The sequence below is a fragment of the Pseudorasbora parva genome, chromosome 5, assembly GCF_024679245.1.
Source record: "Pseudorasbora parva isolate DD20220531a chromosome 5, ASM2467924v1, whole genome shotgun sequence".
Classification (NCBI taxonomy): Eukaryota; Metazoa; Chordata; class Actinopteri; order Cypriniformes; family Gobionidae; genus Pseudorasbora; species Pseudorasbora parva.
In genome coordinates, this window is record NC_090176.1 from 3,522,298 (window position 1) to 3,549,793 (window position 27,496).

The 27,496-nt window shown below is 42.0% G+C and overlaps 2 protein-coding genes, 1 long non-coding RNA gene and 3 other non-coding genes across 7 annotated transcripts; 3 read left to right on the forward strand and 3 right to left on the reverse strand.

Moving 5' to 3' along the window:
* The first annotated feature begins 865 nt into the window (after positions 1-865).
* On the forward strand, positions 866-938 carry trnar-ccu (transfer RNA arginine (anticodon CCU)). The gene has a single exon. It is a non-coding gene; the product is annotated as a tRNA-Arg (tRNA).
* A 1,434-nt stretch (positions 939-2,372) lies between these two features.
* On the forward strand, positions 2,373-2,445 carry trnar-ccu (transfer RNA arginine (anticodon CCU)). The gene has a single exon. It is a non-coding gene; the product is annotated as a tRNA-Arg (tRNA).
* Positions 2,446-4,410: 1,965 nt separating this feature from the next.
* On the forward strand, positions 4,411-4,483 carry trnar-ccu (transfer RNA arginine (anticodon CCU)). The gene has a single exon. It is a non-coding gene; the product is annotated as a tRNA-Arg (tRNA).
* Positions 4,484-7,104: 2,621 nt separating this feature from the next.
* Positions 7,105-13,439, reverse strand: LOC137075805 (uncharacterized). Its single transcript, XM_067444760.1, has 8 exons — positions 13,362-13,439; positions 12,748-12,831; positions 11,708-12,198; positions 11,265-11,592; positions 10,356-11,157; positions 10,050-10,259; positions 8,570-8,988; positions 7,105-8,274 (listed from the first exon to the last, which is right to left on the reverse strand). Exons 1-8 carry the CDS (start codon positions 13,437-13,439, stop codon positions 7,105-7,107), a joined length of 3,582 nt encoding a protein of 1,193 aa, XP_067300861.1.
* Positions 13,440-13,462: 23 nt separating this feature from the next.
* Positions 13,463-15,740, reverse strand: LOC137075909 (uncharacterized). Of its 2 annotated transcripts, XR_010905113.1 has the most exons (5): positions 15,510-15,740; positions 15,253-15,409; positions 14,511-14,597; positions 14,183-14,335; positions 13,463-13,496 (listed from the first exon to the last, which is right to left on the reverse strand). It is a non-coding gene; the product is annotated as an uncharacterized lncRNA (long non-coding RNA). The 2 variants fall into 2 exon arrangements; XR_010905112.1 differs by having other exon boundaries at positions 15,253-15,740.
* A 1,969-nt stretch (positions 15,741-17,709) lies between these two features.
* On the reverse strand, positions 17,710-22,510 carry LOC137075806 (uncharacterized). Its single transcript, XM_067444761.1, has 6 exons — positions 22,115-22,510; positions 21,672-21,999; positions 20,763-21,564; positions 20,457-20,666; positions 18,788-19,206; positions 17,710-18,579 (listed from the first exon to the last, which is right to left on the reverse strand). Exons 1-6 carry the CDS (start codon positions 22,360-22,362, stop codon positions 17,710-17,712), a joined length of 2,877 nt encoding a protein of 958 aa, XP_067300862.1. The 5' UTR covers positions 22,363-22,510.
* Between the last annotated feature and the right edge of the window lie 4,986 nt (positions 22,511-27,496).

Below are 27,496 nucleotides of genomic sequence, written 5' to 3' on the forward strand. Positions count from 1 at the left end.
CTGTCCCCACTTGAAGAAAAGCTGCCACAGGTCTATGCTAAAACCCTTTGTTGTTTTCATCTGTTCTCGTTTATGACAGAGGAGCACTTGATGTGTGCCTAAACACAAGTCCTTTCCAAAGCATCTGGGAACGGCGCATGTGTCGCCAGGAGCAGAGTGGCGCAGCGGAAGCGTGCTGGGCCCATAACCCAGAGGTCGATGGATCGAAACCATCCTCTGCTAAGACTTTCTCTTTTTTTTTACTTATATAATGCTCTGTTCCTTGCTGAAGAAAAGCTGCCTCTGCTCAAAGCTAAAAACCCTTTGTTGCTTTCACCTGATCTCATTAATGACTTTTCTGGCAGAGGCACTTCATGTGTTACTTCATGTGCACTTCATGTGTGCCTAAACGCAAGTCATTTTGAAAACACGTGTGAATGGGAGCTTTTCTATAAAAAGCAGAGTGGCGCAGCGGAAGCGTGCTGGGCCCATAACCCAGAGGTCGATGGATCGAAACCATCCTCTGCTAAGGCTTCTTCTCTTATTTACATGCTTTATCCCAAATTAAGAGCAACTTCCACATCCCGCTTGTGAAAACCTGGAGCCTCTTGGTCCTGGAACTATAACAATACTGCACAATGTTCTGGAAAGCTGGTGTAGTAGTCGCTTGTTGAGAAATCTTTGTGTGTAGGACCTGTTTAAATGCCTCATTAACTGAGCCACCTGAATGAGATGGAGAATTACAAGAGCAAGCGAGTCATACCCCAGTGGCCTGTCGAAGCAGCCGCTCAGTGGATCACTTTGTGTGCTGGCCATGTGTAAATGCCAAGCCTTTTGTTGTCACTGAAGCAGAAGTAATGGGGCACACGAGAGATGGGCTTTAACAGCCCCAGTGGCCTAATGGATAAGGCACTGGCCTCCTAAGCCAGGGATTGTGGGTTCGAGTCCCATCTGGGGTGGGTTTACAGCAGAGTGGCGCAGCGGAAGCGTGCTGGGCCCATAACCCAGAGGTCGATGGATCGAAACCATCCTCTGCTAAGACCACTTTACTTATTTACGTGTCTTGTTCCTATTTGAAGAAGAGCTAATGCACTTCTATTCTGAAGCCATAATCATTTTCACCAGATATCATCTGTGACTGAGGACCACTTTGTGTGTGCCTAAACACAAGTCCTATTGAAAACACCTGTGAATTGGAGCTCTTCTATGGCGAGCAGAGTGGCCCGGTGGCCTGGTAAATGAATTGTTCATCTGGATTACTTTGTGTGCTGGCCTTGATTAAATACCAAGCCTATTGTTGTCAGGGAAACAAGCAGTAAATGGGGCATACAAGGGCTTATTTTTGACAGCCCCAGTGTCCTAATGGATAAGTCACTGGCCTCCTATGCCAATGTTTGTGGGTTCGAGTCCTGTCTAGGGTGGTTTTCAGCAGAGTGGCGCAGCGGAAGCGTGCTGGGCCCATAACCCAGAGGTCGATGGATCGAAACCATCCTCTGCTAAGTCTTCTTTACTCATGCAAATTCTCTGTCCCCACTTGAAGAAAAGCTGCCACAGGTCTATGCTAAAACCCTTTGTTGTTTTCATCTGTTCTCGTTTATGACAGAGGAGCACTTGATGTGTGCCTAAACACAAGTCCTTTCCAAAGCATCTGGGAACGGCGCATGTGTCGCCAGGAGCAGAGTGGCGCAGCGGAAGCGTGCTGGGCCCATAACCCAGAGGTCGATGGATCGAAACCATCCTCTGCTAAGACTTTCTCTTTTTTTTTTTTTACTTATATAATGCTCTGTTCCTTGCTGAAGAAAAGCTGCCTCTGCTCAAAGCTAAAAACCCTTTGTTGCTTTCACCTGATCTCATTAATGACTTTTCTGGCAGAGGCACTTCATGTGTTACTTCATGTGCACTTCATGTGTGCCTAAACGCAAGTCATTTTGAAAACACCTGTGAATGGGAGCTTTTCTATAACAAGCAGAGTGGCGCAGCGGAAGCGTGCTGGGCCCATAACCCAGAGGTCGATGGATCGAAACCATCCTCTGCTAAGGCTTCTTCTCTTATTTACATGCTTTATCCCAAATTAAGAGCAACTTCCACATCCCGCTTGTGAAAACCTGGAGCCTCTTGGTCCTGGAACTATAACAATACTGCTCAATGTTCTGGAAAGCTGGTGTAGTAGTCGCTTGTTGAGAAATCTTTGTGTGTAGGACCTGTTTAAATGCCTCATTGACTGAGCCACCTGAATGAGATGGAGAATTAGAAGAGCAAGCGAGTCATACCCCAGTGGCCTGTCGAAGTAGCCGCTCAGTGGATATCTTTGTGTGCTGGCCATGTGTAAATGCCAAGCCTTTTGTTGCCACTGAAGCAGAAGTAATGGGGCACACGAGAGATGGGCTTTAACAGCCCCAGTGGCCTAATGGATAAGGCACTGGCCTCCTAAGCCAGGGATTGTGGGTTCGAGTCCCATCTGGGGTGGGTTTACAACAGAGTGGCGCAGCGGAAGCGTGCTGGGCCCATAACCCAGAGGTCGATGGATCGAAACCATCCTCTGCTAAGACCACTTTACTTATTTACATGTCTTGTTCCTATTTGAAGAAGAGCTAATGCACTTCTATTCTGAAGCCATAATCATTTTCACCAGATATCATCTGTGACTGAGGACCATTTTGTGTGTGCTTAAACGCAAGTTCTATTGAAAACACCTGTGAATTGGAGCTCTTCTATGGCGAGCAGAGTGGCCCGGTGGCCTGGCAAATGAATTGTTCATCTGGATTACTTTGTGTGCTGGCCTTGATTAAATACCAAGCCTATTGTTGTCACGGAATCAGCAGTAAATGGGGCATACAAGGGCTTATTTTTTACAGCCTCAGTGTCCTAATGGATAAGTCACTGGCCTCCTATGCCAATGTTTGTGGGTTCGAGTCCTGTCTAGGGTGCTTTTCAGCAGAGTGGCGCAGCGGAAGCGTGCTGGGCCCATAACCCAGAGGTCGATGGATCGAAACCATCCTCTGCTAAGTCTTCTTTACTTATGCAAATTCTCTGTCCCCACTTGAAGAAAAGTTGCCACAGGTCTATGCTAAAACCCTTTGCTGTTTTCATCTGTTCTCGTTTATGACAGAGGAGCACTTGATGTGTGCCTAAACACAAGTCCTTTCCAAAGCATCTGGGAATGGCGCATGTGTCGCCAGGAGCAGAGTGGCGCAGCGGAAGCGTGCTGGGCCCATAACCCAGAGGTCGATGGATCGAAACCATCCTCTGCTAAGACTTTCTTTTTTTTTTTTACTTATGTAATGCTCTGTTCCTTGCTGAAGAAAAGCTGCCTCTGCTCAAAGCTAAAAACCCTTTGTTGCTTTCACCTGATCTCATTAATGACTTTTCTGGCAGAGGCACTTCATGTGTTACTTCATGTGCACTTCATGTGTGCCTAAACGCAAGTCATTTTGAAAACACCTGTGAATGGGAGCTTTTCTATAACAAGCAGAGTGGCGCAGCGGAAGCGTGCTGGGCCCATAACCCAGAGGTCGATGGATCGAAACCATCCTCTGCTAAGTCTTCTTTACTTATGCAAATTCTCTGTCCCCACTTGAAGAAAAGCTGCCACAGGTCTATGCTAAAACCCTTTGCTGTTTTCATCTGTTCTCGTTTATGACAGAGGAGCACTTGATGTGTGCCTAAACACAAGTCCTTTCCAAAGCATCTGGGAATGGCGCATGTGTCGCCAGGAGCAGAGTGGCGCAGCGGAAGCGTGCTGGGCCCATAACCCAGAGGTCGATGGATCGAAACCATCCTCTGCTAAGACTTTCTTTTTTTTTTTTTACTTATATAATGCTCTGTTCCTTGCTGAAGAAAAGCTGCCTCTGCTCAAAGCTAAAAACCCTTTGTTGCTTTCACCTGATCTCATTAATGACTTTTCTGGCAGAGGCACTTCATGTGTTACTTCATGTGCACTTCATTTGTGCCTAAACGCAAGTCATTTTGAAAACACCTGTGAATGGGAGCTTTTCTATAACAAGCAGAGTGGCGCAGCGGAAGCGTGCTGGGCCCATAACCCAGAGGTCGATGGATCGAAACCATCCTCTGCTAAGGCTTCTTCTCTTATTTACATGCTTTATCCCAAATTAAGAGCAACTTCCACATCCCGCTTGTGAAAACCTGGAGCCTCTTGGTCCTGGAACTATAACAATACTGCACAATGTTCTGGAAAGCTGGTGTAGTAGTCGCTTGTTGAGAAATCTTTGTGTGTAGGACCTGTTTAAATGCCTCATTAACTGAGCCACCTGAATGAGATGGAGAATTAGAAGAGCAAGCGAGTCATACCCCAGTGGCCTGTCGAAGCAGCCGCTCAGTGGATCACTTTGTGTGCTGGCCATGTGTAAATGCCAAGCCTTTTGTTGTCACTGAAGCAGAAGTAATGGGGCACACGAGAGATGGGCTTTAACAGCCCCAGTGGCCTAATGGATAAGGCACTGGCCTCCTAAGCCAGGGATTGTGGGTTCGAGTCCCATCTGGGGTGGGTTTACAGCAGAGTGGCGCAGCGGAAGCGTGCTGGGCCCATAACCCAGAGGTCGATGGATCAAAACCATCCTCTGCTAAGACCACTTTACTTATTTACGTGTCTTGTTCCTATTTGAAGAAGCGCTAATGCACTTCTATTCTGAAGCCATAATCATTTTCACCAGATATCATCTGTGACTGAGGACCACTTTGTGTGTGCCTAAACGCAAGTCCTATTGAAAACACCTGTGAATTGGAGCTCTTCTATGGCGAGCAGAGTGGCCCGGTGGCCTGGTAAATGAATTGTTCATCTGGATTACTTTGTGTGCTGGCCTTGATTAAATACCAAGCCTATTGTTGTCACGGAATCAGCAGTAAATGGGGCATACAAGGGCTTATTTTTGACAGCCCCAGTGTCCTAATGGATAAGTCACTGGCCTCCTATGCCAATGTTTGTGGGTTCGAGTCCTGTCTAGGGTGGTTTTCAGCAGAGTGGCGCAGCGGAAGCGTGCTGGGCCCATAACCCAGAGGTCGATGGATCGAAACCATCCTCTGCTAAGTCTTCTTTACTTATGCAAATTCTCTGTCCCCACTTGAAGAAAAGCTGCCACAGGTCTATGCTAAAACCCTTTGTTGTTTTCATCTGTTCTCGTTTATGACAGAGGAGCACTTGATGTGTGCCTAAACACAAGTCCTTTCCAAAGCATCTGGGAACGGAGCATGTGTCGCCAGGAGCAGAGTGGCGCAGCGGAAGCGTGCTGGGCCCATAACCCAGAGGTCGATGGATCGAAACCATCCTCTGCTAAGACTTTCTTTTTTTTTTTTTTTTACTTATATAATGCTCTGTTCCTTGCTGAAGAAAAGCTGCCTCTGCTCAAAGCTAAAAACCCTTTGTTGCTTTCACCTGATCTCATTAATGACTTTTCTGGCAGAGGCACTTCATGTGTTACTTCATGTGCACTTCATGTGTGCCTAAACGCAAGTCATTTTGAAAACACCTGTGAATGGGAGCTTTTCTATAACAAGCAGAGTGGCGCAGCGGAAGCGTGCTGGGCCCATAACCCAGAGGTCGATGGATCGAAACCATCCTCTGCTAAGGCTTCTTCTCTTATTTACATGCTTTATCCCAAATTAAGAGCAACTTCCACATCCCGCTTGTGAAAACCTGGAGCCTCTTGGTCCTGGAACTATAACAATACTGCTCAATGTTCTGGAAAGCTGGTGTAGTAGTCGCTTGTTGAGAAATCTTTGTGTGTAGGACCTGTTTAAATGCCTCATTGACTGAGCCACCTGAATGAGATGGAGAATTAGAAGAGCAAGCGAGTCATACCCCAGTGGCCTGTCGAAGTAGCCGCTCAGTGGATATCTTTGTGTGCTGGCCATGTGTAAATGCCAAGCCTTTTGTTGCCACTGAAGCAGAAGTAATGGGGCACACGAGAGATGGGCTTTAACAGCCCCAGTGGCCTAATGGATAAGGCACTGCGTTCAAGCTGGGGAACAATAGTCCAACAAAGGCGGGGAAGAAGGGAAGAAAAGGGGGAAGGAAGAAAGGGAGAAGGGGAAGAAGAGAGGGAAAAAATGAAGAAAAGAAAGGGTGAAATGTGACGTTCAGAGATTTTTCTTCCTAAGCATATGTCTTGTGATGCCTTTTCCGGTTACTTCGTGTGGGAAAATCACGCATTTACATTACACTGTTTTCTATTGCAGGTGCTCACCAAGACCGGGGTTCGATTCCAGCAAAAGACAGCTTTTTGTAATATTTATATTTGAATTAAATAAACACATTTTTGGATGCATACTGTTCCAGTGTTAATAAAATACACATATGTAATTAGTTTGTTGTGTTTTTGATATTCTTTCATGAAAAATAAAATTACCAATGTTGTTATTATTTACTAGTTATTATATATTTGATCTAATCAAGCATTTGTTTTAGGTTACATTCACACAAGACTTTTGCAAATCTGTATTTGAAAGATGCAACCCATTTGCTGAAAAATGTTTGTCACATTAATAAGAAAATGTACAAATTATTTTTTTATTGTTGCAGTGTTATATGAAAGTAAAAAGGTCAACAAAACAAATTTTTGTAATATTTATATTTAAATGAAATAATATATTTTTTAATGTATACTGTTCCAGTTCTAATAAAATACACATAAATAGTTTGTTGTGTTTTTTGATGTTCTTTAAAGAAAAATACAATTATCAATGGAACGGTGTTATTATTATATTATTATAAACAAAGATGCGACCCATTACTGAATAACCAATATGCTGAAAAAGGTCTATCACAAGATCAAGAAATGTACAAATGATCTTTTAATATACAAATGTTTTATTGCTGCAGTGTTATATGAAAGTAAAAAAGTCAAAATGCAATCACTTTGCCAATTTGTTTTTATTTTGCAATTATGCAAACAGAACAGTAATGAATGTTAAATAAAATAAAATGTTAAACAAATTTTCAAACATAAAAGGTCAATAAAATGTTAAATAACAACTTTAAAATATTAAATGTACAATTGTAAAAATCAATAAATAGGTTTTCAAAAACAAGAAAGAAAATGTTAAATAAAGTTTAAAAATATTTCACGCTATATACAATAATATATATATACATATTAAAAAAAAGATAAATTATTTAGAAATGGTTCGCCGCATTTCCTCTAACCACACCTCCTTGCAAACTGTCTCAGTCTGTGGGCAATACACCCTGCCCCTGTACTGGCTATGTCCCGTTGCACTGGTTTTGTATTGCCCACATTTTTTGCACGTGTTTGCCTCTACAGTTCTCCTGTAGGGTCTCTTAGGCATGGTTTCTGGTGTAGCAGGCTGTGAGCTGGTTCCCCGCACCACTGTAGGCTGTAACAGTGGCTGGATCATTGGCATTCCTTGTACCATTTGAACACCTTGGACCATTGGGATTCCCTGGACCATTTGGACTCCCTGGTACATTGGCACCTGAAACACTGGCACACTGTGGAACCCTGGTGCTGCTGGTATCATAATATTTGGTACCATCTGCAGTGATGATCCAGGGGCTGATGGTGTCACCAACATCTGGCTCTGCGCTGGTGCCTTGGGTCTGAGAGGGGGTCGCCCAACAGAAGTCTGCCTCTGCTTTGCCTGACCTGCTGTGCTCTCTGGCAGCTTAAACTGGTGCTGTTCCCCTGGTTGTTCTGGCTCAGTCCGTAAGCGTTTAGCAACCTGGAGAGGCTCCTGAGCAACATGGAGGGGCTGAGGCAACTGAATACCCTGAAGCAGCACAGACAGTTCCTGCTTTTTCTGTCTGTTGTTGTACCACTGAATCAGGGTGTTCTGGTTAACCTCCACCAGCTGGATTGACGTCCCTCCCATCACCAAGCCGTTGCCCAGTACAAGCTGCCTTATCCTGCGATAGTCTTGCAGGATCAGAGACCATCTCGACAGGGCTCCTTTGCCTTTTCTTTTGGGGCTTGGGTGAGCATTGCAAAGTCTGATGAAGATGGTCTCCACCAGACGGCAACAGTCAGGCCACTGAGCAGCTATGCCACTTGCACCCAGCACACATCTGATGGTGCTCTCTACCCCTGGGTTCTGAGTGGGCCTCTTTGGGACTCTGAAGCGTCCACTCAGCAGTCTCTTTTGGTAACGAGCTGCTTTCACCACCCCTTTCTTGTCCTGGTCATCCAGGTTCTGCCAAAGAGCAATTATTGTGTTGGCTTCCTGGTTGGTCAGGCTGAGGGTTGTGTGACCCCGGAGTTCCACCAGATATTCTGCCAGCCTGTCCACATGCTGATAACCCGGGACATTTTGGTAGTCAACAGCCTATTAAAAATACAAACACACAAACAAAGAAATTACTACATGACATCTATTTGATGCAAAATTCTGTTATTTTCCTGTTTATCACAAAAAAGCTCTTTTGACCCAATATGTATAGATCAAAGCACTATAGAAATAAATCTGACTTGATGCATATTTCCTGCTTACTTATGACTTTAGGCTTTACGTTTACATTTAGAATATGTAGAAAGTCTGGATTTAAAGCAATGGATGTTAATTCATCACTGTTTGAAATATTATACTTGATTTGAAAGAAATACAAAGGAGTGGTATTTACCATCTCTCCATCATCATCATCATCATCATCATCGTCGTCGTCATCATCCTGACCAGCATCCTCTGGCTCTGAGGGGAAAGGAGAGACAGCAGTCCCTGAAGGTCCAGCTGATGAATGAGACTGTGTGAGGCCATGTGTGGGGTCAGGGAGCAGTGAAGGGGATGTGGAGCCCAGTGCAGATATGTCACTGCTGGTGACCAGGGTGGGAGAACCCAGTGTGAGTGTGGAGGATGGTGACAGAACAGCTTCCGGATCAGTAATGGTGTGATCCTCGCTGATGTCACAGAAGCCCTCATCTTCATCTCGCTCCTCCACACTGAGGTCCTCAATGAGCTCTGCGGTCTGCTCAGAGTCTGGATTCATGTCCTGCAGTGACTGGCCAGTCTGCTGGAACAGGTACTGCACTCCAATGAGCTCACCTGAAACAAACACAATAAACAAGCAGAAATTAAATGTTGTGTATGATATTTGATAAATTAGGCTTTTGTAGTAGCTCATATAGTGTGATATTGTAAGAATAGAGCTGATAACATTTTTTTATTCAGAGGCGCAAAACCTTTAATTGTGGATGGCAAAACATAATGCAATACAGTGATGATTGAGAGACGTACAAATACATTTTCCTCAAAAGCCTGATCATATTTGATATTTACATGTAACATGATTTTTACTCTGCACTTAAGCCCTCATGTTTGCCATTAGTCTTTGTCTAGAATGGGTTAGGGTTAGCCCTTGTGTCTAGCCCTTGTGTCTAGCCCTTGTGTCTAGCCCTTCTCTAGCCCTTGTGTCTAGCCCTTGTGTCTAGCCCTTGTGTCTAGCCCTTGTGTCTAGCCCTTGTGTCTAGCCCTTGTGTCTAGCCCTTATCTCTAGCCCTTATCTCTAGCCCTTGTGTCTAGCCCTTCTCTAGCCCTTGTGTCTAGCCCTTCTCTAGCCCTTGTGTCTAGCCCTTGTGTCTAGCCCTTATCTCTAGCCCTTGTGTCTAGCCCTTCTCTAGCCCTTGTGTCTAGCCCTTATGTCTAGCCCTTATCTCTAGCCCTTGTGTCTAGCCCTTCTCTAGCCCTTGTGTCTAGCCCTTCTCTAGCCCTTGTGTCTAGCCCTTGTGTCTAGCCCTTGTGTCTAGCCCTTGTGTCTAGCCCTTATGTCTAGCCCTTATGTCTAGCCCTTATGTCTAGCCCTTATCTCTAGCCCTCAGTCTTTGTCTAGCATTGAATGTAACGTTTTGAACTGCCGTGCTGTTGGAGAGTTTTGTTTAGCCAACGTCAAGTCAACGTCAGTTTCTTGTATTGCCAAGTTTTTTTTAATGTTTTGGATATTTTGATTAAACTGAACTTGGGTTCAGCAAACTTGCTGTCAGTGGACTAACAGGCCTTTAGAAATGTGCATAAGAAATATGATACGGTAGACTATAGAGTTATATCTAATATATTGACTGAGATTACACAGAAATTGCAAAATCATGAACAATAACAAATTCTCTCACCGGTGTAACGTGCAGGGGAACAAAATGTGGGGACCACTTTCCTGCCAAACAGCTTTTCGTAGTTGGTGTTTACACAGTGAACAAGTTCTCCTGTGTAACTACGCAAAGCTGATGGCTCCATTGACAGGGAAGCAGCCTCCCGGTCCTGGTTCCACCGGTGTAGACCCTCCAGCAGATAAATCTGAAAGTTCAGACTGTTCGCACTGGTTCCTGTAAATAGACACAAGCATATGGCGGGTTTTTAAGAAACACAGACACTTAATGAGCTTTCTTTACACATGCACATTGTATGTGACAAAGACATACCTGGGATGAACCGGTTCAGATGTAAATGAAAGGACTCGAGAGAAGTAGAGCCCCTTGCACATCTGTATGTCTTCAGAAGCATGCCTCCCTTGGTTAAGCTCCCCGTCTCTGTATAGAGCACAACACCAGGGGGATCTTGAATGCATTTAACATGCTTCTTCTGGACATTCCAGATGTGCTCCATCCTTTCTCTGTCCAGGAGAGGAACACCCAGGGAGTCATTGCCCCTGCTGCTCAGGAGCTCTGTAAGCAGTCGCTCAAGGAGAAGGATGGTAGTCTCCTCTCCATGGGTCCTCCTCCGGCAATGAAGGGCCAGCTCTCCCCTGGTGAGATGCTTGTGGACATCTTCATCTGTCAGCGCAGGCCAACCCTGGGATATCAGCTGCTCTCTCTTTGCCACGCGAAGCTCAGAAACATCAGCCGCATCCCACTCAAAAATGCATGCTGACAGCCGTGACATGAAGATGGGATACAGTTGATGGGCATCAGTTGTACACCCCAAGGCAATCCTGCGCATAAAATGCCAGATGTCCAAGCGTATCAGGAGATCTGGCCAACCTCTGAATCTAGTTTTGAGCTTGGTCTCGCCCACCTCAGTGCAACAGCCACAGTCCACGTACAATACAGCAGGTGGGTCCACACCAGCCTTCTGGTACCGTTTCACCAGACCATCCACCATAATGTCCAGTCCTGCTCCTTCCTGGGCTGTAAGCACACTTATGAGCACCTGACCAAACTCGTTGCCAACAGAGGTAAGCCAGAGTCCCGTTCCTCTTGCCGTCCCAGCCAGCTTCTTGGTGATCTGTAATATACATGATATGAAGCATGCTGTAAATGTAATGAAACTGCAGACTGCCATGCTTTGATATAATAAAAAACAACATAAATTAACAAAAATCCACCACTAACCTTTTTAGTGGAATCCATCTTCAAGATAGAGCCATAGGTGGATGTAATCCTTGCATGGATTTCATCCAGCCTTGTCAGGATGTCTTGGCTGTAGACTGTAAGCAGCCACTTACAGCTTGGCACCACTGTAGGCTCTGGGGGTTCCTGAAATTTTACTGGCAACACCCCGGGTCCATTGAGGAAGTCCACACATTGCGTGGTGTACCGGGCCAGCCGCTGGAGCCACTCCTCGCTGTGGTTCTCTCGCAGTTGTTTTATGACCCGGGTGGGACTGTTGCCAAGGCCACGTTCACGGAGAAGCCGAATGACCCTCATATCACAGGCATACCTTAGGAAAAGCAAAATCCACACATTTATATATTTTACATATTTGTTTTGTAAAGTATTTGCTAATAAATGTGATGATGGACTATCAACTGGATGTGGAATGAAAGTGTACTCACTTCCGTGTGAGGATGACCCGAAACTCAGATCGATGGCCCAGATCCAACTGTTGAAGGACAGTCTGACTCCAAGACACATGCGAGGCTTTACACTTGGCACAGATGAGGGTTTCTGTGACCATGTTGTACATCCTGTCGATGTCCAGAACCTGCCGTGCCCTTTTGTGCAGACCGCCTCCTGTCAGCTGGTGCTGTCCACAGGCAGGATTGGGACAGAGAACCTTGACCCTCCACAGCTTGTATGGCATCCACAGCAACAGAGCATGGCAAAAAAATCTGTCTGGAGCTGGAGCCTGATTGTATGTAAGTGCTGGCTGTGGTGGGTAATACCAGAGCTGTAGGTTTTCACGAAGCTCTGGTTTCCCCTTGGGTCCCGATTTAAAAAGTCTGCTGGCAATCCACCTGTGATCTTCCTGTGGCAAGGTCTCCGACCACAAACGATGCAGTCGAACTCCAGATGGAGCTTGCAGCAATGCTCCAGAAGGAGCAGTCTGTGAAAGAAAAATACCAAACATTTAGTTTAGCAAGGTCATTTGTTCAATAAGCACTTTATTTTTCCAAAACTACCCTCACATAAAACAGTGATTATTGCTACATCAAAACTTTAAAATAAAATATATTTTTGTATTAATCACTACTGTCATCCAAAAAGAAATGAATATTCTTAAAGCCAGGAAAGATTATCCTCTGTAATTTTACAAACAACATCTCTTTATTTAAAATATTTTAAACATCTGATTATGTAAATAATAATGTAAATATTTCTTTAAATTTAATATCAAGTTGATCCTTTGGGGAGCCAAGTCCTAACATTATGAGTTTACTTGGTTATTGTTTATTCAGCTTGAAAGTGTTTTAGGAAGCTACTGGAGTGGATGTCAACTACTTACTTTACCGTACATTAATAGAAAAAAATTTATACATATGTTCCAAAAAAATTTTTAAACTGTGTCAGCTGCTAACGCTACTTTGTGTTAAGTTACAGTTAATATGCCAATTCAATTACTTTTATAGACCAATAGAATTTTTAAATTACTTACAGAGACAATACTGCACGACTCTGTAGGACTGGTCACATCTGCAGTGGTTCTGGGGACAGAGGCTGGAACTCCAGGGTCTTGTGTCTGTACAATTATAATAAATATGATGTGAAATATAAGTGAAATATAATAGATGTTGTATATATAACAAGAGAAACAGTCAAACATAACTGTCCGATAATTTTAACTCATCCTAGATGAAATTATACAATACTATAATCGTATTTAAAAAAAAAGAATATTGAAGATTAATATAGTCAAAAACAGTAATACTGGGACATATTATTGCATTTTAAAATCGCTGCTTATTTGAATCTATTTTCAAATGTATTTAATGCATCTTCTTGAATAAAAGTATCAATTTCTTTAAAAACCCCTCACCAACTTTTAAACAGTAGTGTACTGTAGTCGCCTTTGGCTTTTGGCTTGTTCAGTTAGGGACACTTAATATTCAACTATATTACCAATCTGCCCGCATTGACACTATATGATAATTGAAATATAGTATTGTTCATTACGTTGAGATTTCCTGAAATACAAAATATGTTTCTAAAAAGTGCACAGGATTGGAGTGTGTCTTTATAGAATGCAATGTGGATTATGCCAGTACTTACAGAGTAGGTGCTTGTTATAGGATCACCGGACACTGCTGGGCTGGGCTGGTCAACAACCTGAGATGGTTTCCTAGCCATACTTAGATTGGGCTTTGCTGCTGCAATGTGGGACCCACCAAATCTTGGCTTGGTAAACTAAAATAGGGAAAAACAATTTCAATGAAAAGATTAAATTTAAATTATACATTAAATTATATAATTGCTGCAACAAATATATAATGACATATTTGGCAAATGAGAAAAAAAATCTATTGTTCCTATATTTTATTGTGTTAATTAAAGGAACTGCTTTCTTGCTGTATAGTTAAATACAATATGCATACTGTTTTCTGTAAAATGGTGTCCCTTAAGTGGTTCATGCTGTATGTTTGCTGAATAACTGAGAAAAAGCTGGACAATGGTATAAAAGTAATTTTTTTGTGTGTGTATTACCACCCTCTTGGTTAAGAGAGCAACCTAGATGAACCTCTTAATTGGTTATTACACTTGTAATGGCCACAAAGTAGATGCTAAATGGCTGAATTTATAATATGTGTATAATTAATGGTGCATAAGTGGAATGTTACCAGAGAAATTAATGGGACAATCTCTGAGGAAACAATTATTAATAATAGAGTTCCACAGAGAAGTGTCTTAGGCCCCCTTTTATTTCTGTTATACATGAATGACATGCAAGCTGTTTGTGACTCTAATTTGTTTTTATATGCTGGTAGGTGTGAAAAACATACCAGCCAAAACTCAGCTTTTTACTTTCTGTACTTCATTATATTTCAACTTAACTGTTATACTTTAAAACGTAAAATTTTGAAAAATTTTATTACCCTTGACAAACTTGGTATAATCCTAGATGTCACAGATGGAGTAGTCTTGGGCTGGAGCCGAGGCTGAGGCTGAGGCTGACTCTGCTGTGCTGGCCCAGTAGCGGAAGGCTGTTGTTCCACAACCCTTGGTGCTGGTCCAGTAGAGACAGTGGCCTGTTTAAGACAACCACAAAAATACATACAATAAGTTTTTAATGATGAAAAATGTTTAGTAAATTAATACTGTATATATATATATATATATATATATATATATATATATATATATATAATAAAAATAAATTAAAAAATAAATAAATAAATACTTGCAACATCTTCACATTGTTACCTTTTGAGTGTGAAAACCACACATGCACTTTGGGACTGCTCCAAGTAAAGTTGTCTGGCCGCGAGACTGCATCGGACATTTTTCAATCTGTAAAAATTGACATGTAATACACAATACATGCATTTCTAACTAAACTGGAATGGCAAATTGATTTACTGTCATTTTCCAGGAAGTGTCATATTTATTTTTATATAAATTATTTTTTGTCATATGTTCTTTGAAGGGGAGACACAAAAATGTAAAATTAGAGAAAAAGTGAATGAGTTTGTTTCCCCCATTAAAAGAACAAGAGAGGTACAAGAGAGGAACATTTAATTTCACACCTTCAAACCATCCCCCAACATCCCTGCCCCCTCTCTCTCAAATCTCCAAATCTCCTCCCAGACCAAAAAAGTCTTCCATGTATTTTTTTTATAGTATGAAATAAATCTCAAATACCTGCAACATTATTTACATAAATATATATATATAAATAAATAATATTGATACCTGGTTTACATTAGTGTAAACCATAAGTAACAGTGCATTGTTCTAATGAATGAGATCAGGTACATGTTTGTACTGAACTCTAATTTGTTGTTCTAATGAAAGAGATCAGGTACATGTTTGTACTGAACTCTAAGTTGTTGCTCTGTTATGCAAATACATTAAACAAACGATTCTAATGTTCAATTATGCAAGTCAACAAACACTTAAGTCGTTTATTTCATGAAAAGGTCACAAAAACTAAGCACACACTCACCCTTTGATACATCTCATACCACTTTTTCTGTCGAGGAGCTGGCCTGTTACCCTCAGTTGATGGCCAAACTCCTGTGCTGGCAAACTTTTTTAGACGAATTATCCATTCATTTTCCGACATGGCTTTATGGGATTTTTTTCCAGACATTTTTTTTGACCTAGGTTAAATCGTTTTGGACAAAACTACCCTTAATAAAATTGTTTCTTTACAAAATAAACTCAACACAACATATTCAAATGTGTAATTTGGTTTCTTACCTGTTCGCGGTGTATTTTTTGTATAAAAAATATACTTTATCCGATGACCTGATCTCCGTAAAAATGATGCTGACCTCCGTGCCAGTGATGCTCCTCTACTGAACTTTTTTTGAACTCTGACACGCCCCCCGAGAACTTTGTCATTACTTCGTGCCACCTTCGGCTCAGCTCGGAAACTTGATTGACAGCTTGACTAGCCTCCTGACACCAACTAGCGGTGACAAGCGTAAACACGCTCACAACATTTCCTTGAACTCTGATTGGTCAAATGTCGAAAATGTCAAGAAAATGTTAAGAATGGCGCTTTCTGATTGGTTGCAAATGTTATAGTGCTTCGCCGTGATTGGCTGTGGAGTTGAACATTCTTCAACATTTCCCTCAAATTGTCGGACTATCCTTCGGCAGCTGGCGTTCCTAAGCCAGGGATTGTGGGTTCGAGTCCCATCTGGGGTGGGTTTACAGCAGAGTGGCGCAGCGGAAGTGTGCTGGGCCCATAACCCAGAGGTCGATGGATCGAAACCATCCTCTGCTAAGACCACTTTACTTATTTACATGTCTTGTTCCTATTTGAAGAAGAGCTAATGCACTTCTATTCTGAAGCCATAATCATTTTCACCAGATATCATCTGTGACTGAGGACCACTTTGTGTGTGCCTAAACGCAAGTCCTATTGAAAACACCTGTGAATTGGAGCTCTTCTATGGCGAGCAGAGTGGCCCGGTGGCCTGGTAAATGAATTGTTCATCTGGATTACTTTGTGTGCTGGCCTTGATTAAATACCAAGCCTATTGTTGTCACGGAATCAGCAGTAAATGGGGCATACAAGGGCTTATTTTTGACAGCCCCAGTGTCCTAATGGATAAGTCACTGGCCTCAAGCTGGGGAACAATAGTCCAACAAAGGCGGGGAAGAAGGGAAGAAAAGGGGGAAGGAAGAAAGGGAGAAGGGGAAGAAGAGAGGGAAAAAATGAAGAAAAGAAAGGGTGAAATGTGACGTTCAGAGATTTTTATTCCTAAGCATATGTCTTGTGATGCCTTTTCCGGTTACTTCGTGTGGGAAAATCACGCATTTACATTACACGGTTTTCTATTGCAGGTGCTCACCAAGACCGGGGTTCGATTCCAGCAAAAGACAGCTTTTTGTAATATTTATATTTGAATTAAATAAACACATTTTTGGATGCATACTGTTCCAGTGTTAATAAAATACACATATGTAATTAGTTTGTTGTGTTTTTGATATTCTTTCATGAAAAATAAAATTACCAATGTTGTTATTATTTACTAGTTGTTATATATTTGATCTAATCAAGCATTTGTTTTAGGTTACATTCACACAAGACTTTTGCAAATCTGTATTTGAAAGATGCAACCCATTTGCTGAAAAATGTTTGTCACATTAATAAGAAAATGTACAAATTATTTTTTTATTGTTGCAGTGTTATATGAAAGTAAAAAGGTCAACAAAACAAATTTTTGTAATATTTATATTTAAATGAAATAATATATTTTTTAATGTATACTGTTCCAGTTCTAATAAAATACACATAAATAGTTTGTTGTGTTTTTTGATGTTCTTTAAAGAAAAATACAATTATCAATGGAACGGTGTTATTATTATATTATTATAAACAAAGATGCGACCCATTACTGAATAACCAATATGCTCAAAAAGATCTATCACAAGATCAAGAAATGTACAAATGATCTTTTAATATACAAATGTTTTATTGCTGCAGTGTTATATGAAAGTAAAAAAGTCAAAATGCAATCACTTTGCCAATTTGTTTTTATTTTGCAATTATGCAAACAGAACAGTAATGAATGTTAAATAAAATAAAATGTTAAACAAATTTTCAAACATAAAAGGTCAATAAAATGTTAAATAACAACTTTAAAATATTAAATGTACAATTGTAAAAATCAATAAATAGGTTTTCAAAAACAAGAAAGAAAATGTTAAATAAAGTTTAAAAATATTTCACGCTATATACAATAATATATATATATATACATATTAAAAAAAAGATAAATTATTTAGAAATGGTTCGCCGCATTTCCTCTAACCACACCTCCTTGCAAACTGTCTCAGTCTGTGGGCAATACACCCTGCCCCTGTACTGGCTATGTCCCGTTGCACTGGTTTTGTATTGCCCACATTTTTTGCACGTGTTTGCCTCTACAGTTCTCCTGTAGGGTCTCTAAGGCATGGTTTCTGGTGTAGCAGGCTGTGAGCTGGTTCCCCGCACCACTGTAGGCTGTAACAGTGGCTGGATCATTGGCATTCCTTGTACCATTTGAACACCTTGGACCATTGGGATTCCCTGGACCATTTGGACTCCCTGGTACATTGGCACCTGAAACACTGGCACACCGTGGAACCCTGGTGCTGCTGGTATCATAATATTTGGTACCATCTGCAGTGATGATCCAGGGGCTGATGGTGTCACCAACATCTGGCTCTGCGCTGGTGCCTTGGGTCTGAGAGGGGGTCGCCCAACAGAAGTCTGCCTCTGCTTTGCCTGACCTGCTGTGCTCTCTGGCAGCTTAAACTGGTGCTGTTCCCCTGGTTGTTCTGGCTCAGTCCGTAAGCGTTTAGCAACCTGGAGAGGCTCCTGAGCAACATGGAGGGGCTGAGGCAACTGAATACCCTGAAGCAGCACAGACAGTTCCTGCTTTTTCTGTCTGTTGTTGTACCACTGAATCAGGGTGTTCTGGTTAACCTCCACCAGCTGGATTGACGTCCCTCCCATCACCAAGCCGTTGCCCAGTACAAGCTGCCTTATCCTGCGATAGTCTTGCAGGATCAGAGACCATCTCGACAGGGCTCCTTTGCCTTTTCTTTTGGGGCTTGGGTGAGCATTGCAAAGTCTGATGAAGATGGTCTCCACCAGACGGCAACAGTCAGGCCACTGAGCAGCTATGCCACTTGCACCCAGCACACATCTGATGGTGCTCTCTACCCCTGGGTTCTGAGTGGGCCTCTTTGGGACTCTGAAGCGTCCACTCAGCAGTCTCTTTTGGTAACGAGCTGCTTTCACCACCCCTTTCTTGTCCTGGTCATCCAGGTTCTGCCAAAGAGCAATTATTGTGTTGGCTTCCTGGTTGGTCAGGCTGAGGGTTGTGTGACCCCGGAGTTTCCTGCTTACTTATGACTTTAGGCTTTACGTTTACATTTAGAATATGTAGAAAGTCTGGATTTAAAGCAATGGATGTTAATTCATCACTGTTTGAAATATTATACTTGATTTGAAAGAAATACAAAGGAGTGGTATTTACCATCTCTCCATCATCATCATCATCATCATCATCGTCGTCGTCATCATCCTGACCAGCATCCTCTGGCTCTGAGGGGAAAGGAGAGACAGCAGTCCCTGAAGGTCCAGCTGATGAATGAGACTGTGTGAGGCCATGTGTGGGGTCAGGGAGCAGTGAAGGGGATGTGGAGCCCAGTGCAGATATGTCACTGCTGGTGACCAGGGTGGGAGAACCCAGTGTGAGTGTGGAGGATGGTGACAGAACAGCTTCCGGATCAGTAATGGTGTGATCCTCGCTGATGTCACAGAAGCCCTCATCTTCATCTCGCTCCTCCACACTGAGTTCCTCAATGAGCTCTGTGGTCTGCTCAGAGTCTGGATTCATGTCCTGCAGTGACTGGCCAGTCTGCTGGAACAGGTACTGCACTCCAATGAGCTCACCTGAAACAAACACAATAAACAAGCAGAAATTAAATGTTGTGTATGATATTTGATAAATTAGGCTTTTGTAGTAGCTCATATAGTGTGATATTGTAAGAATAGAGCTGATAACATTTTTTTATTCAGAGGCGCAAAACCTTTAATTGTGGATGGCAAAACATAATGCAATACAGTGATGATTGAGAGACGTACAAATACATTTTCCTCAAAAGCCTGATCATATTTGATATTTACATGTAACATGATTTTTACTCTGCACTTAAGCCCTCATGTTTGCCATTAGTCTTTGTCTAGAATGGGTTAGGGTTAGCCCTTGTGTCTAGCCCTTGTGTCTAGCCCTTGTGTCTAGCCCTTGTGTCTAGCCCTTCTCTAGCCCTTGTGTCTAGCCCTTCTCTAGCCCTTGTGTTTAGCCCTTGTGTCTAGCCCTTGTGTCTAGCCCTTCTCTAGCCCTTGTGTCTAGCCCTTCTCTAGCCCTTGTGTCTAGCCCTTGTGTCTAGCCCTTATGTCTAGCCCTTATCTCTAGCCCTTGTGTCTAGCCCTTCTCTAGCCCTTGTGTCTAGCCCTTGTGTCTAGCCCTTCTCTAGCCCTTATGTCTAGCCCTTATCTCTAGCCCTTGTGTCTAGCCCTTCTCTAGCCCTTGTGTCTAGCCCTTCTCTAGCCCTTGTGTCTAGCCCTTGTGTCTAGCCCTTGTGTCTAGCCCTTGTGTCTAGCCCTTCTCTAGCCCTTATGTCTAGCCCTTATCTCTAGCCCTTGTGTCTAGCCCTTCTCTAGCCCTTGTGTCTAGCCCTTGTGTCTAGCCCTTGTGTCTAGCCCTTATGTCTAGCCCTTATCTCTAGCCCTTGTGTCTAGCCCTTCTCTAGCCCTTGTGTCTAGCCCTTCTCTAGCCCTTGTGTCTAGCCCTTGTGTCTAGCCCTTGTGTCTAGCCCTTGTGTCTAGCCCTTATGTCTAGCCCTTATGTCTAGCCCTTATCTCTAGCCCTCAGTCTTTGTCTAGCATTGAATGTAACGTTTTGAACTGCCGTGCTGTTGGAGAGTTTTGTTTAGCCAACGTCAAGTCAACGTCAGTTTCTTGTATTGCCAAGTTTTTTTTAATGTTTTGGATATTTTGATTAAACTGAACTTGGGTTCAGCAAACTTGCTGTCAGTGGACTAACAAGAAATATGATACGGTAGACTATAGAGTTATATCTAATATATTGACTGAGATTACACAGAAATTGCAAAATCATGAACAATAACAAATTCTCTCACCGGTGTAACGTGCAGGGGAACAAAATGTGGGGACCACTTTCCTGCCAAACAGCTTTTCGTAGTTGGTGTTTACACAGTGAACAAGTTCTCCTGTGTAACTACGCAAAGCTGATGGCTCCATTGACAGGGAAGCAGCCTCCCGGTCCTGGTTCCACCGGTGTAGACCCTCCAGCAGATAAATCTGAAAGTTCAGACTGTTCGCACTGGTTCCTGTAAATAGACACAAGCATATGGCGGGTTTTTAAGAAACACAGACACTTAATGAGCTTTCTTTACACATGCACATTGTATGTGACAAAGACATACCTGGGATGAACCGGTTCAGATGTAAATGAAAGGACTCGAGAGAAGTAGAGCCCCTTGCACATCTGTATGTCTTCAGAAGCATGCCTCCCTTGGTTAAGCTCCCCGTCTCTGTATAGAGCACAACACCAGGGGGATCTTGAATGCATTTAACATGCTTCTTCTGGACATTCCAGATGTGCTCCATCCTTTCTCTGTCCAGGAGAGGAACACCCAGGGAGTCATTGCCCCTGCTGCTCAGGAGCTCTGTAAGCAGTCGCTCAAGGAGAAGGATGGTAGTCTCCTCTCCATGGGTCCTCCTCCGGCAATGAAGGGCCAGCTCTCCCCTGGTGAGATGCTTGTGGACATCTTCATCTGTCAGCGCAGGCCAACCCTGGGATATCAGCTGCTCTCTCTTTGCCACGCGAAGCTCAGAAACATCAGCCGCATCCCACTCAAAAATGCATGCTGACAGCCGTGACATGAAGATGGGATACAGTTGATGGGCATCAGTTGTACACCCCAAGGCAATCCTGCGCATAAAATGCCAGATGTCCAAGCGTATCAGGAGATCTGGCCAACCTCTGAATCTAGTTTTGAGCTTGGTCTCGCCCACCTCAGTGCAACAGCCACAGTCCACGTACAATACAGCAGGTGGGTCCACACCAGCCTTCTGGTACCGTTTCACCAGACCATCCACCATAATGTCCAGTCCTGCTCCTTCCTGGGCTGTAAGCACACTTATGAGCACCTGACCAAACTCGTTGCCAACAGAGGTAAGCCAGAGTCCCGTTCCTCTTGCCGTCCCAGCCAGCTTCTTGGTGATCTGTAATATACATGATATGAAGCATGCTGTAAATGTAATGAAACTGCAGACTGCCATGCTTTGATATAGTAAAAAACATCATAAATTAACAAAAATCCACCACTAACCTTTTTAGTGGAATCCATCTTCAAGATAGAGCCATAGGTGGATGTAATCCTTGCATGGATTTCATCCAGCCTTGTCAGGATGTCTTGGCTGTAGACTGTAAGCAGCCACTTACAGCTTGGCACCACTGTAGGCTCTGGGGGTTCCTGAAATTTTACTGGCAACACCCCGGGTCCATTGAGGAAGTCCACACATTGCGTGGTGTACCGGGCCAGCCGCTGGAGCCACTCCTCGCTGTGGTTCTCTCGCAGTTGTTTTATGACCCGGGTGGGACTGTTGCCAAGGCCACGTTCACGGAGAAGCCGAATGACCCTCATATCACAGGCATACCTTAGGAAAAGCAAAATCCACACATTTATATATTTTACATATTTGTTTTGTAAAGTATTTGCTAATAAATGTGATGATGGACTATCAACTGGATGTGGAATGAAAGTGTACTCACTTCCGTGTGAGGATGACCCGAAACTCAGATCGATGGCCCAGATCCAACTGTTGAAGGACAGTCTGACTCCAAGACACATGCGAGGCTTTACACTTGGCACAGATGAGGGTTTCTGTGACCATGTTGTACATCCTGTCGATGTCCAGAACCTGCCGTGCCCTTTTGTGCAGACCGCCTCCTGTCAGCTGGTGCTGTCCACAGGCAGGATTGGGACAGAGAACCTTGACCCTCCACAGCTTGTATGGCATCCACAGCAACAGAGCATGGCAAAAAAATCTGTCTGGAGCTGGAGCCTGATTGTATGTAAGTGCTGGCTGTGGTGGGTAATACCAGAGCTGTAGGTTTTCACGAAGCTCTGGTTTCCCCTTGGGTCCCGATTTAAAAAGTCTGCTGGCAATCCACCTGTGATCTACCTGTGGCAAGGTCTCCGACCACAAACGATGCAGTCGAACTCCAGATGGAGCTTGCAGCAATGCTCCAGAAGGAGCAGTCTGTGAAAGAAAAATACCAAACATTTAGTTTAGCAAGGTCATTTGTTCAATAAGCACTTTATTTTTCCAAAACTACCCTCACATAAAACAGTGATTATTGCTACATCAAAACTTTAAAATAAAATATAATTTTGTATTAATCACTACTGTCATCCAAAAAGAAATGAATATTCTTAAAGCCAGGAAAGATTATCCTCTGTAATTTTACAAACAACATCTCTTTATTTAAAATATTTTAAACATCTGATTATGTAAATAATAATGTAAATATTTCTTTAAATTTAATATCAAGTTGATCCTTTGGGGAGCCAAGTCCTAACATTATGAGTTTACTTGGTTATTGTTTATTCAGCTTGAAAGTGTTTTAGGAAGCTACTGGAGTGGATGTCAACTACTTACTTTACCGTACATTAATAGAAAAAAATGTATACATATGTTCCAAACATTTTTTAAAACTGTGTCAGCTGCTAACGCTATTTTGTGTTAAGTTACAGTTAATATGCCAATTCAATTACTTTTATAAACCAATAGAATTTTTAAATTACTTACAGAGACAATACTGCACGACTCTGTAGGACTGGTCACATCTGCAGTGGTTCTGGGGACAGAGGCTGGAACTCCAGGGTCTTGTGTCTGTACAATTATAATAAATATGATGTGAAATATAAGTGAAATATAATAGATGTTGTATATATAACAAGAGAAACAGTCAAACATAACTGTCCGATAATTTTAACTCATCCTAGATGAAATTATACAATACTATAATCGTATTTAAAAAAAAAGAATATTGAAGATTAATATAGTCAAAAACAGTAATACTGGGACATATTATTGCATTTTAAAATCGCGGCTTATTTGAATCTATTTTCAAATGTATTTAATGCATCTTCTTGAATAAAAGTATCAATTTCTTTAAAAACCCCTCACCAACTTTTAAACAGTAGTGTACTGTAGTCGCCTTTGGCTTTTGGCTTGTTCAGTTAGGGACACTTAATATTCAACTATATTACCAATCTGCCCGCATTGACACTATATGATAATTGAAATATAGTATTGTTCATTACGTTGAGATTTCCTGAAATACAAAATATGTTTCTAAAAAGTGCACAGGATTGGAGTGTGTCTTTATAGAATGCAATGTGGATTATGCCAGTACTTACAGAGACAGTGGTGCTTGTTATAGGATCACCGGACACTGCTGGGCTGGGCTGTTTAACAACCTGAGATGGTTTCCTAGCCATACTTAGATTGGGCTTTGCTGCAGCAATGTGGGACCCACCAAATCTTGGCTTGGTAAACTAAAATAGGGAAAAACAATTTCAATGAAAAGATTAAATTTAAATTATATATTAAATTATATAATTGCTGCAACAAATATATAATGACATATTTGGCAAATGAGAAAAAAAATCTATTGTTCCTATATTTTATTGTGTTAATTAAAGGAACTGCTTTCTTGCTGTATAGTTAAATACAATATGCATACTGTTTTCTGTAAAATGGTGTCCCTTAAGTGGTTCATGCTGTATGTTTGCTGAATAACTGAGAAAAAGCTGGACAATGGTATAAAAGTAATTTTTTTTGTGTGTGTATTACCACCCTCTTGGTTAAGAGAGCAACCTAGATGAACCTCTTAATTGGTTATTACACTTGTAATGGCCACAAAGTAGATGCTAAATGGCTGAATTTATAATATGTGTATAATTAATGGTGCATAAGTGGAATGTTACCTGAGAAATTAATGGGACAATCTCTGAGGAAACAATTATTAATAATAGAGTTCCACAGAGAAGTGTCTTAGGCCCCCTTTTATTTCTGTTATACATGAATGACATGCAAGCTGTTTGTGACTCTAATTTGTTTTTATATGCTGGTAGGTGTGAAAAACATACCAGCCAAAACTCAGCTTTTTACTTTCTGTACTTCATTATATTTCAACTTAACTGTTATACTTTAAAACGTAAAATTTTGAAAAATTTTATTACCCTTGACAAACTTGGTATAATCCTAGATGTCACAGATGGAGTAGTCTTGGGCTGGAGCCGAGGCTGAGGCTGAGGCTGACTCTGCTGTGCTGGCCCAGTAGCGGAAGGCTGTTGTTCCACAACCCTTGGTGCTGGTCCAGTAGAGACAGTGGCCTGTTTAAGACAACCACAAAAATACATACAATAATTTTTTAATGAGAAAAATGTTTAGTAAATTAATACTGTATATATATATATATATATATATATATATATATATATAATAAAAATAAATTAAAAAATAAATAAATAAATACTTGCAACATCTTCACATTGTTACCTTTTGAGTGTGAAAACCACACATGCACTTTGGGACTGCTCCAAGTAAAGTTGTCTGGCCGCGAGACTGCATCGGACATTTTTCAATCTGTAAAAATTGACATGTAATACACAATACATGCATTTCTAACTAAACTGGAATGGCAAATTGATTTACTGTCATTTTCCAGGACGTGTGTCATACTTATTTTTATATAAATTATTTTTTGTCATTTGTTCTTTGAAGGGGAGACACAAAAATGTAAAATTAGAGAAAAAGTGAATGAGTTTGTTTCCCCCATTAAAAGAACAAGAGAGGTACAAGAGAGGAACATTTAATTTCACACCTTCAAACCATCCCCCAACATCCCTGCCCCCTCTCTCTCAAATCTCCAAATCTCCTCCCAGACCAAAAAAAGTCTTCCATGTATTTTTTTTATAGTATTAAATAAATCTCAAATACCTGCAACATTATTTACATAAATATATATATAAATAAATAATATTGATACCTGGTTTACATTAGTGTAAACCATAAGTAACAGTGCATTGTTCTAATGAATGAGATCAGGTACATGTTTGTACTGAACTCTAAGTTGTTGCTCTGTTATGCAAATACATTAAACAAACGATTCTAATGTTCAATTATGCAAGTCAACAAACACTTAAGTCGTTTATTTCATGAAAAGGTCACAAAAACTAAGCACACACTCACCCTTTGATACATCTCATACCACTTTTTCTGTCGAGGAGCTGGCCTGTTACCCTCAGTTGATGGCCAAACTCCTGTGCTGGCAAACTTTTTTAGACGAATTATCCATTCATTTTCCGACATGGCTTTATGGGAATTTTTTCCAGACATTTTTTTTGACCTAGGTTAAATCGTTTTGGACAAAACTACCCTTAATAAAATTGTTTCTTTACAAAATAAACTCAACACAACATATTCAAATGTGTAATTTGGTTTCTTACCTGTTCGCTGTGTATTTTTTGTATAAAAAATATACTTTATCCGATGACCTGATCTCCGTAAAAATGATGCTGACCTCCGTGCCAGTGATGCTCCTCTACTGAACTTTTTTTGAACTCTGACACGCCCCCCGAGAACTTTGTCATTACTTCGTGCCACCTTCGGCTCAGCTCGGAAACTTGATTGACAGCTTGACTAGCCTCCTGACACCAACTAGCGGTGACAAGCGTAAACACGCTCACAACATTTCCTTGAACTCTGATTGGTCAAATGTCGAAAATGTCAAGAAAATGTTAAGAATGGCGCTTTCTGATTGGTTGCAAATGTTATAGTGCTTCGCTGTGATTGGCTGTGGAGTTGAACATTCTTCAACATTTCCCTCAAATTGTCGGACTATCCTTCGGCAGCTGGCGTTCCTAAGCCAGGGATTGTGGGTTCGAGTCCCATCTGGGGTGGGTTTACAGCAGAGTGGCGCAGCGGAAGCGTGCTGGGCCCATAACCCAGAGGTCGATGGATCGAAACCATCCTCTGCTAAGACCACTTTACTTATTTACGTGTCTTGTTCCTATTTGAAGAAGAGCTAATGCACTTCTATTCTGAAGCCATAATCATTTTCACCAGATATCATCTGTGACTGAGGACCACTTTGTGTGTGCCTAAACGCAAGTCCTATTGAAAACACCTGTGAATTGGAGCTCTTCTATGGCGAGCAGAGTGGCCCGGTGGCCTGGTAAATGAATTGTTCATCTGGATTACTTTGTGTGCTGGCCTTGATTAAATACCAAGCCTATTGTTGTCACGGAATCAGCAGTAAATGGGGCATACAAGGGCTTATTTTTTACAGCCTCAGTGTCCTAATGGATAAGTCACTGGCCTCCTATGCCAATGTTTGTGGGTTCGAGTCCTGTCTAGGGTGGTTTTCAGCAGAGTGGCGCAGCGGAAGCGTGCTGGGCCCATAACCCAGAGGTCGATGGATCGAAACCATCCTCTGCTAAGTCTTCTTTACTTATGCAAATTCTCTGTCCCCACTTGAAGAAAAGCTGCCACAGGTCTATGCTAAAACCCTTTGTTGTTTTCATCTGTTCTCGTTTATGACAGAGGAGCACTTGATGTGTGCCTAAACACAAGTCCTTTCCAAAACATCTGGGAACGGCGCATGTGTCGCCAGGAGCAGAGTGGCGCAGCGGAAGCGTGCTGGGCCCATAACCCAGAGGTCGATGGATCGAAACCATCCTCTGCTAAGACTTTCTCCTTTTTTTTTACTTATATAATGCTCTGTTCCTTGCTGAAGAAAAGCTGCCTCTGCTCAAAGCTAAAAACCCTTTGTTGCTTTCACCTGATCTCATTAATGACTTTTCTGGCAGAGGCACTTCATGTGTTACTTCATGTGCACTTCATGTGTGCCTAAACGCAAGTCATTTTGAAAACACCTGTGAATGGGAGCTTTTCTATAACAAGCAGAGTGGCGCAGCGGAAGCGTGCTGGGCCCATAACCCATAGGTCGATGGATCGAAACCATCCTCTGCTAAGACCACTTTACTTATTTACGTGTCTTGTTCCTATTTGAAGAAGAGCTAATGCACTTCTATTCTGAAGCCATAATCATTTTCACCAGATATCATCTGTGACTGAGAAC